The 11,117-nt window shown below is 45.5% G+C and overlaps 1 protein-coding gene across 1 annotated transcript; it reads left to right on the top strand.

Moving 5' to 3' along the window:
* Window positions 1-9,330: 9,330 nt before the first annotated feature.
* On the top strand, window positions 9,331-10,011 carry LOC127303652 (BTB/POZ and MATH domain-containing protein 5-like). Its single transcript, XM_051334359.1, has one exon. It carries the CDS (start codon window positions 9,331-9,333, stop codon window positions 10,009-10,011), a length of 681 nt encoding a protein of 226 aa, XP_051190319.1.
* The last annotated feature ends 1,106 nt before the right edge of the window (window positions 10,012-11,117 follow it).

The raw sequence follows: 11,117 nt of genomic DNA, 5'->3' as shown, positions 1-11,117 counted from the left end.
ACATAGCCGACCGCCACCTTAACAGACACCTTCCTGAACACCTCATGGAGATCACAAGGTGTTTGCTCCTTGATTCCATCCAAGGGGTCGCCAGGACCGGCATCTATCATCATCCGTGTAGGAGGGGCCTCCGAGTCGGCCACGCTGCTGTCTCGTCGCTGAGATATGTCAGCGGTATTATCTAGCGGGCGCTGTCCTTTTAGTTCATTTATCTCCCGCTGCTGCTGCTGAAGCTCCCGCTGCTGCTGGTCAAGTCGGCGTTGGAACTCGGCCATCCGGTCATTCTGCACCTCCAGCTTGCGTTGTTTAGCTCTCGCTCGGCTTCTATAAGTCTCCGCGTCGGCCGGAAACCCAAGCGACCACGGAACACTAGGGCCGAAGCCTCTTGTTCGTCCTCCCTTCTCATGATTACCGAGGACAAGCGTCAGCAAGTCTTTCTCTCTATCGGGAGCAAACTTTAGTTTTCCCGCCTTTATATCTGTCGTCACTTCAATCCATTTTTGCCTGGGTACCCTAACCCTGGTGTCACTTTCAACAATGTTCCCTGTCTTCATGTCATACTCACAGCCATGCGCGAGGAACCAATTTCGAGCCCTAGTGTCCCATCCTTCTCGCGTGGGTTCTGGAGTGATCCCTTTCAGCTCCATCTCAGCCTCTTGTGCATCCCACTTAGGCATGGCTACTCCGTAGCCCCCTCGCCCCGTATGATGGTGATATTTCTTTTCACTTGCATTCTTCTTGTTTTTCGTTGACAGGTTCACAGCCTCCTCTGATTCTTTGTACCTCACAAATTCTTCCCAGTTATGCTCCTGCTTCGCTAGGTAGTTCTCGAATAATGGAGGCTTCTTGTCTTTCTTATAATTTTTCCATAACCGGTTCTTATACGCCCGGAAAAGTTCCCCCATCTTCTTAAGAGCCCATTTCTTCACTAGCGCCCTCTGCTTAGCATTCTCAGACTCTGATCCCAAATCTCGCAAAGTGAAATGTGCCATGAGGTCGCTGAAAAGTGTGTCTTTGTACCTATCGGCAACATGATTTTCGGACACATTCTTGGTCTTGTTCCATTCTCTGATAGTGATCGGGATACGATCTCTAACCACAACTCCGCACTGATTTTTAAATGTCACTCCGACATTCGTGGGTACCACCGGTTGGCCTTCCGGTGATATAGCTTCAATTGTGAAGTGGTCTTTTTTGGTCAACTTCTTTGCCGGGCCTCGTTTCTCTATCTTATCTTCGGAGGCCTAAGAGAATACATATAGAATTGCATTAATGCCTCTATACTAATGCCTCAATACATATGTACATATAGAATTCCATTAATACCTCATCATGACCGGAGCCGTCGGCTTCTCCGTCACCGGAGCCGTCGGCTTCTCCATCACCGGAGCCATCGGCTTCTCCATCACCGGAGCCGTCGGCTTCTCCATGACCAGAGCCGCGGGCTTCTCCATCACCGGAGTCGCGGTCTTCTCGGTCGGCTTCTGTACCATCGCGGATTATGTCCGCGAACATGTCTTCCTGTTCCAAGTCTCGTTCGAAAGGATCCATTGTTTCTGCAAAAGAATTAAATCGATAAGTACATGTTCTAACCCTAACCCTAATCAAACACAAACCAAACCCTAACCCTAATCAAACACTAACCAAACCCTAACCCTAATCGGCGACACGTGTTTGCGAGAGGGAGAGGGTGTCGGCGACGCGTGTTTGCGAGAGGGAGAGGGTGTCGGCGACGCGTGTTTGCGAGAGGGAGAGTGTGTCGGCGACGCGTGTTTGCGAGAGGGAGATGGTGTCGGCGATGCGTGTTTGCGAGAGGGAGAGGGTGTCGGCGACGCGTGTTTGCGAGAGAGAGAGAGAGGGTGTCGGCGACGCGTGTTTGCGAGAGAGAGAGAGGGTGTCGGCGACGCGTGTTTGCGAGAGAGAGAGAGAGAGGGTGTCGGTGGACGCGTGTTTGCGAGAGAGAGGGTGTCGGCGACGCTAGTTTGCGAGAGAGGGTGTCGGTTTGCGAGAGAGGGTGTCGGTGTCGGTGGAGAGAGGGTGTCGGCACAAACTAAATCCATAAAGCAAATACATATACTAAAAAACTGTAAATACATATACTAAACATTTTTCTAAACTAAACATTTTTCAACCTAAAACTAATCAATTAACTAACTAAACCTAAACTAACTAACTAAACCTAATTAAACTAACTAACTAATTACATAACTAATTACATACATAACTAAAACTAACATACATTACATACTAACTAAATTAACTCAATTACATTACATACTAACTAAACCGGCCTAAAACTAATTACATACATAACTAAAACTAACATACATTACATACTAACTAATTAACTCAATTACATTACATACTAACTAAACCGGCATAAAACTAACTAACTAATTACATTACATACTAACTAATTAACTCAATTACATTACATACTAACTAACTAATTACATTACATACTAACTAATTAACTCAATTAAGTATAAAAAAATGAAAAAAAAAGGCAGGGCGCCCGAGCAGGCGCGACGGCGCTACCTCTAGCTTGCAGACGGCGGCGCGCGCTGGAAGCTGAGGCGCCGACGGCGGCTCGAGGACGCGCAGGTGGCGGCCGGCCCGCGGCGCAGAGAGGAGGGCGCAGCGGCGGCCGAGGCGCGGCGCGGCGCGAGAGGCGGAAGAGGCACGGCGGCGGCCCGAGAGGAAGAGGCGGGGGCGGCGCAGAGGGCGGCGGCCGGAGGCGAGGAAGACGGCGGCGGCGCGGCCAATTTTGGCAGCCTGGCGGCGCAAAATTCGTCTAGGGTTGGCTTCCAGAGTCGCGGGTGGCGGCTCCGCCCGCGACGGCCCCTCTTATACCCACCCCTTTTGTCGCGGGTGGTGGCTCGACCCGCGACAAAGACCCCTTTGTCGCGGGTCGTGCCACCACCCGCGACAAAAGGGGTCTTTTGTCGCGGGTCAAGCCCCCACCCGCGACAAAAGGCCTTTGGGGCTGATCCGCGGCACAGCCCATCCAACGGCTCTGGCCGTTTGAATCCAACGGCCTAGAGCCGTTGGATGGGCTAAGCCACGGATCAGCCCATCTATACCTCTTCACCCTTTTATTTTTTGTATTTTAAATTAATAAAACTATTATTTCAATAACTTTTGAATGGTAACTCAAATACAAATGTTTTATATATGAATATTGATCAGAAAAAGGTAATGAACATGAATATGACATCCATATACCTATTTGCATCTCGCGTCATATGAAACATTGATAGTCGGGTATGTTTCACCCCTGTGCACCGCCGCCGTGCCACACGTGTCGCGTCCCCGTGCCACGTGTCGCGTCCCGTCGATGCCGTCGTGCGACGTGTGGCCACCGCTTCCACGTGCCTCCTCAGTTCCGTAGCCCTTTGAGATACTTCCTTCCGGCCTAGCTCGGTTATGAACATATTTCTTTAAGACTCCCATGAACCTCTCGAAGGGGAACATATTGTGTAGAAATACAGGACCGAGAATTCTAATCTCTTCAACTAGGTGAACGAGGAGGTGCGTCATAATATTGAAGAAGGATGGTGGGAACAACAACTCGAAGCTGACAAGATATTGGACCACATCTTCCTGTAATCCTGACAAAGTTTCTGGATCCATTACCTTCTGAGAAATTGCGTTGAGGAATGCACATATCTTCACAATGGCTAGTCGAACATTTTCTGGTAGAAGTCCCCTCAATGCAACCGGAAGCAATTGTGTCATAAGCACGTGACAGTCATGGGACTTCAGGTTCTGGAATTTTTTCTCCTTCATATTTACTATCCCCTTTATATTCGACGAGAAACCAGACGGAACCTTGATACTGAATAGGGCTTCAAAAAAGATCTCCTTCTCTTGTTTGGTAAGAGCGTAGCTGGCAGGCCCTACAAACTGCCCTGGATGATTGCCGTTTCGTCCTTTATGAAGTTCCTGGTCCTCCCGTGCTTCTGGTGTATCTTTTGTCTTTCCATACACGCCCAGAAAACCTAGAATATTCACACAAAGATTCTTGGTCAGGTGCATCACGTCGATTGCAGAGCAGACTTCCAGGACTTTCCAATATTCTAGCTCCCAAAAAATAGATTTCTTCTTCCACATGGGCGCGTGTCCGTCATCGTCTTTCGGAACAGGTCGACTGCCTGGACCCTTTCCAAAGATAACATTTAAATCCTTGACCATGTCAAATATATCAGCACCACTACGGGGGACAGGCTTCGGACGGCGGTCTGCCTCGCCATCGAAATGCTTGCCTTTTTTCCTTAAGGGATGCTTGCGCGGAAGGAAACGACGATTGAACGGGTACACAACTTTTCTGTTTTTTCCCAAATATTTACTTTCAGTCTCATCTAAACAGTATGTGCATGCATTGTATCCTTTGTTCGTCTGTCCTGAAATGTTACTGAGAGCAGGCCAATCATTGATGGTTACGAATAGCAACGCTCGTAGGTCAAATTCTTGCTCCGTGTGCTCATCCCACACACGTACACCTGGTTTGGCCCACAACTCCAAAAGTTCATCGACTAATGGCCTTAGGTACACATCAATGTCGTTGCCCGGTTGCTTTGGGCCTTGGCTAAGCACTGGCATCATAATGAACTTCCGCTTCATGCACAACCAAGGAGGAAGGTTGTAGATACATAGAGTCACGGTCCAGGTGCTATGACTGCAGCTCTGCTCCCCAAAAGGATTCATGCCATCTGTACTTAGACCAAAGTATAAGTTCCTTGCCTCACCTGCAAAATCCGGGAACTCTCTCCCGATGTTTCTCCACTGCCGACCATCAGTGGGGTGCCTCAACATCGCGTCTTTCTTACGTTCTTCCATGTGCCATCGCAACAACTTGGCATGCTCTTTGTTTCTGAACAAACGTTTCAACCGTGGTATTATTGGAGCATACCACATCACCTTCGCAGGAACCCTCTTCCTGGGTGGCTCGCCCTCAACATCACCAGGGTCATCTTTTCTGATCTTATACCGCAATGCACCACATATCGGACATTTATTCAAATTCTCGTAGTTCTCACCGTGGTAGAGGATACAGTCATTAATGCATGCATGTATCTTCTGCACATCTTATCCTAGAGGGCAGACAAGCTTCTTTGCTTCATATGTACTGACGGGCAATTCATTATTTCTTGGAAATAGCTTCTTTAATATTATCATCGATTTCTCAAATCCCGAGTCAGTCACACCGACCTCTGCCTTCCATTTCAGCAATTCCAATATGCTACCCAGCTTTCTATGCCCATCTTCACAACCTAGGTACAACAATTTGTGGTGGTCCTCTAACATCTTGTCGAACTGCAACCTCTCCTTATCCGTGCCACAGTCTCTTCTTGCATCAGAAATGGCCCGACGAAGATCATCATCAACAGGATCATCTGATGCCTGTTCTTCACCTCCTTCTTCTTCATTGTCGTCCATTGCGGTATCAAAGCATTCAGAGAACATAGATCGGTACTAGTCATCATTATCTTCTTCCTCATCGCCGTCTTCCATCATAACCCCTTCTTCTCCGTGCTTGGTCCAAACATTATAGCTGGACATGAATCCAAACCGAAGCAGGTGGCTCTTAATGTCTCTTGAGCAAGAGTAATCCTTCTCGTTCTTACATTTTAGACATGGACAGCACATAAAACCTTGCTTTGACTTGTTGGCCTCGGCCACAAGCAGGAAAGAATTCACGCCCTCTCTGAAAGCGGGAGCACATCGGTTACCGTACATCCATGGATGACTCATCTGCATCATAAGTACAATTATATATGTATCAGATGCAATCACCTTGCTAAAATTAGTATTGTACGGACTATGCATATATATATAGTCGAGAAAATAGTTGCTAACCTTTTAGGATCAAAAAGAGAAGAAATCTTATCAAATAAAACCAAGTGGCATCCCTCTCACAAGCATTCCATCAAACACCTCTTGTGCACATGTAGAAAAAATGAGCTAGCATACACCTCCACCTTCACCACCAAGAAAAAAATGAGGTGGGGGGTGGCTGGCTGCTTCTATATATATAGGCATGGACATTTTGTCGCGGGCCGTATTACGGCCCGTGACAAAAGGGGTGGCCACGTCGCTCCTACCCCTTTTGTCGCGGGTCGTAATACGGCCCGCGACAAAAGGCCGCGACAAAAGCCTCTGCCGTATTCGGAGCGACGTGGCCACCCCATTTGTCGCGGGTGCAGGCGCGCCCGCGACAAATGGCTCCCACGGAAGGCCTATTTTCCACTAGTGGTCCTCAAGGTAGGACACACCACTCCTATGATCTTTGAATCATCGATTGTTGTTAAGGGAATGCGTTTGGATATGATCTATGGTTTACTTTTATTGCTAGAAGAAAAGCATGACAAGGTTTGAATCTTTTTTCTCGTTTTAGTTGCCTTCTTCCGCAGGGGAATTGGAACCAATTAGGCTCTACTTACAATATCAAGTGTTTTACCTTTTTCGACTTTGAACACATTTGTTTGATCTTTTTGATAGTTTAAACGGACTGTGAGCATCTTAGTTATGTAGAGGCTGGGTGTAATGCTTAAACCTTTTTAAGTAATGAAGCATCCTTTATCGAAAAAAAGATGGTGCGCATACAGCTGCAGCTTATTTTCTACAAGATTTTTTCCTCCAATGTTGTATAATGTTTCCTTCAATCTCTCATGCGCTCTACCGATGTGAGTATCCTCCTTTTATTTTGATGATTCAGGTTTCCCTGACAACTATATCAATAAAAGTTTAATTCATTGTTGTTTCCCGTTCTAATACTACCGCCTACACAGTGTATTCAGATATCTGCAACTGATGATTTTTCATTTTCGTTCTCACATGCACAAGTATAACTGATCTATGCAACTCTTTCTTCTACTTCACGATTTGGGTTGTCCCGATCAATTATCTGCCAGGAGGTCATATTTTCATCTAAGTGTCTAATTATGCTTTTTCTTCCTATCCTTCTGTGCAACAATGAATCCGATTTTTTGAGAGCTAATCAAATTGTCCCATAAGTAGTAAGTATCAAAGTTTGAGGAGAATGATTATAATATTCTCATTATTTTCAGAGATCATTCTTTTCCATGGTTAATTAGAATTTTTTCGGAATGTTTCATTGGCCCAAGTACATGTTTGTTTGCTTTCTTGGCCGTGAATTTTATTCTCATATATATGAACGCTAACTCACTGGGAAGAAAATATGAATGCTAATTTAGAATGCTGATGATCAAGCGGTAAATCAACCATGGTAGGTTTGACATCTGTGTGTCTCATAAAGGTGGAATATTCATTCAGTGAGAGGCGATGTTCCCGTCGACAGTGAGGCACATGTGGTGACTTCATCAATTTCAAGATCCAATCCGCTGGCTCTGTCTTCCGGAGGTGCTCATAGGGATAGGGTGTACGTGTGTGCGTTCATAGGGTGAGTGTATGCGTGTGTATGTGAGCGTCTGCGTTTGTAATGTGTTTCTAAAAAAATCAAATATAATATCTAATGTGTAATTTCATATGGAATTGTAATACTATTCATTTATATTTTTGTTGTCCATCCAATTAAGATCATGCAGGAGATACCCGCAACCAACGCGCGGGGTATCCCTCTAGTAACATGACATGCAAGTATTGCATGTTCTTAAAAATATGAAGTCTCGGGGTCCCTTCGCATTAAGGTATCGCCTATTTTGCATTGGGTTAAATCTTAGCTGCCTCTGTTCGGGGATCGGACTATAATTCCTATTTAACATATGTGTGTCTCATAAAAAAGAAATATTTTTTCAGTGGGAGGCGATGTTCCCCTCGACAGCGAGGCGTCTGTGGTGACTTCGTCAATTTCAAGATTTGATCCGTCGGCTCAGTCTTCCAGAGATGCTCATAGAGGTAGGGTGTGCGTGTGTGCGTTCATAGGGGTGAGTATATGCGCGTGTATATGAGCGTCTGCTTTTGTAACGTGCTTCTCAAAAAAAAGGTACATCATCCTCCGAAGCTAGTTACTTTTCTATGTTCTATCATCATTTCCTTCGACAGATTCAGTAGTTCCTTAGTCGGAACCTGTCAAACACAAAAGTAGAACCAGTCCAAACTGCATTGTCGTGTAAAAGAGGAAAGTAAGGTTTTTATCATTTCTACCACCATGACCGAACTTAATCATAGTTTTGCTATTTGACTGATCAAAATCTCAATCTTGCCACTACTCCCTTAGAGCACTCCTCAGTTTTTCGATTCCATCAACTCCGCACCGGTTAGTATGTAATCTGTTTTGCCAGCCATTTAGAGCGTGGGTACAATCAGAGATGCATTTAATATGTCAAAAGTGTTGATAATTCATTGTTTGGAATTACAAACTGTTAGAGTATAGAACCGGTTTAGTTTGAGATCATGAATATTTCTGGGGATGCGGATTTGTCCTACTCTTTGTTTGAGTTTGAGATAATGATTTTTCGTGAGCATCACTTAGGCTTTTTACTATCTTTATATATGTATAACATATTACTTTAATCAATCAAATCGCTACAAGCTGTCAATATATATATTAACAAACTTTCAACACAATCGGATAGGCAAAGTATTTTTCAAGGCACCAATCATAATCATAAGTAAATTGGTTCTGCACTCGATCAGTTTAGTAATTCCAAACATTGGTCTGTCATCACTATTGACATATTATATGCGTTTCTGACGGCCTTCACCATGATTTTTTTGTCCAAAATACAACGCATATATTTTTGAACAACATTTGCTAAATTCATAGAAATCATCTCTATCCATGTCTATGCAAAATTCAGATATTTTTGGAACTTCTAGATATGGATTTTTTTTATTTCAAAATTAGTTCTCCGCTGGCCTTGGGAGCCGTATGCTGCACACTCCTGTACATTTTGTTTTGTATATTTCTCAGCGAGAGAAATGAAAATGTGATTTTTTTTGGAAGGAAGAAACAACAATTCTTAGCTAATTCCATTCAACATATAGGTTGGAGCCCAAGAAATGGTAGCAGCTAATTGGGACCCCACGAAAGAAATCAATGGTATGCTGTACATAGATGGTAGTACATTTTGATGACCTGAATTGACGATAGAATGATGACAGCTTATATGATATTTTGTCCCTTCTCGATCTCTTTGACTCCCAGGAAAAGAAAGAGATCGTATGATTTGTTCTCTAATTAAGCCCACATATTAATCGATAAATTGGAGCCCAAGAAACATTCATACCATTTTTACCATTTTGTATGTATATATACACCACGCTAGTGCGCCGCCAACACTCAAATCATCTTGCTCTAGTCTTCGTTCTATCCACATCATTCAGCTCGTGTGACAGGCGCAAGCTATGACGACCGCAGTTGGCATTGGCCGGCTGTCGCGGTCAGCCTCTCGTATCGTCGGCAAGGCGGCGGCCGGGTTCCACCTGCTCCGCATCGAGGCCTACTCGCAGACCAAGACGGTTCCCGCCGGCCGTTACATCAACTCCGGCAACTTCTCCATCGGCGGGTACTCGTGGCACCTAAAGTACTACCCCAACGGCCGCGACGCCAGCTCGGCCAACCCAGACTACATCTCTCTGTACCTCCTGCTGCACGGGTACACCAGGCCTAACAACCTGCAGGCGCAGTACAAGTTGAGCATCCTGGACCAGGCCGGCAACGTCGCGTACGGGCTCCCCGCCAAGACGGACATCTTCAAGGGCGGCGACGACGACGACGACGACAGCGAAGAGCAGATAAGCTGCGGCCACGAGCGCTTCATACGCAAGGAGGACCTGGAGAGGCGCGAGGACCTGCTCAAGGACGACTGCCTGACGCTCCGCTGCGACGTCGGCGGCTTCTCAGAGCTCAAGACCTTGCCTCTCGCTCGCGAGGACAGCAAGGAGGATGATGATGGTGATGCTGCGGACGACGATGAGTTTGGGTTGAAGCCGAGGCACCGTGGGTATTCCGGCCGCCGTCGCCGTCGCCGCCCGGACGACAAGGAGTTCGTCCAGTGGTGCATGGCCCAGAAACGCATGGGTTAGTTGACGATATCGGCGACCATGCATCACCCGAGTAGCGTATTCTGGAGTATTTCGCTCTGATCGGACGGACGTATCCAAATAATGGTTTGTTAGGAATAAGGGGTGGCACCCGTGTAGTGTCACTCATCTGATATCGTCCCTCACGAAAACATTTCATTTTAATGAATAAATCTCGTCTTAAGTGTCTGATATGATTCCTACTTCAATGATGTCACAATTTCTTTGCACAAAGAAAAAGGTTGCAAACTCCTCAAGGAACACACCTGCGTAGCTTCTCTGGCGGTGGCGGGCGGGGCCCTATATCCAGCCGCCGCAACCCCCCATCCACCACCTTCTTCCTTGCCTTCACCGGATTAGGCCGCCGGGCAAAACCTGCGTGCGGATGGCGGCGGCACACGTGGGTGTCCTCCTCCTGCAACTGGGCGTTGATCGGCGAAACGCCTTGGATAGCTTGGAATAGATTGTCATATTTTTCAAACTTGCATTGAACTGCAGATAGTAAGGGTGCTAGACTGCTAAGGTCACGTTTGTTCATATTTCTGCCTGAAAGTACAAACTCCCATTTGAGATATGTTTAGTATACTAATAGATCTAGACCAATATAAAGCCCTAATAGCTTCCTAATAGTATAGGAAGACAATGTTTGAATTTTGAAGAGATTTAGACCAATATAAACCCCTCACTTTAATAGATCTTTGATCTACCATTCGTTTGACGTTAAGGTTTGAAATTATTAACATCCAAAATTCTTGAAAAAAAAACAGTGATGCTCCTCACATCAACTAGAACATTTAATATATATTTCAGAATTTGTAACGATATTTACAAGTACATTTTATTTTTCGGGGCGTTTTAACGCATTTTGTTAGGTTTTAAATTACTTTCAGTTCCAAGTTCCACAAACGGTAACATGAAATGATCATATGCACATTATAACTCACATTTACTACTACACGACTAGTGATGTTACAAATACAGACTATAAAATTTTCTAATTGTCCTAGCGAGAAATCACATGGGTTTAGCGCCATGATAAGGTGGCATATCACTTATATAAACCCAGTCTATATTTCGCCCATGTCTTCATGCATTATTGTGGTAGCTTT

Source organism: Lolium perenne, chromosome 5 (genome assembly GCF_019359855.2).
Source record: "Lolium perenne isolate Kyuss_39 chromosome 5, Kyuss_2.0, whole genome shotgun sequence".
In the NCBI taxonomy this organism is placed as follows: Eukaryota; Viridiplantae; Streptophyta; class Magnoliopsida; order Poales; family Poaceae; genus Lolium; species Lolium perenne.
Note: the sequence above shows the minus strand (reverse complement) of the source record. Positions and strands in the feature narration are given on the sequence as shown.

Excerpts from the sequence above, each read along its gene's own strand:
- LOC127303652 (XM_051334359.1), top strand. The coding sequence starts at position 9,331 with ATGACGACCGCAGTTGGCATTGGCCGGCTGTCGCGGTCAGCCTCTCGT.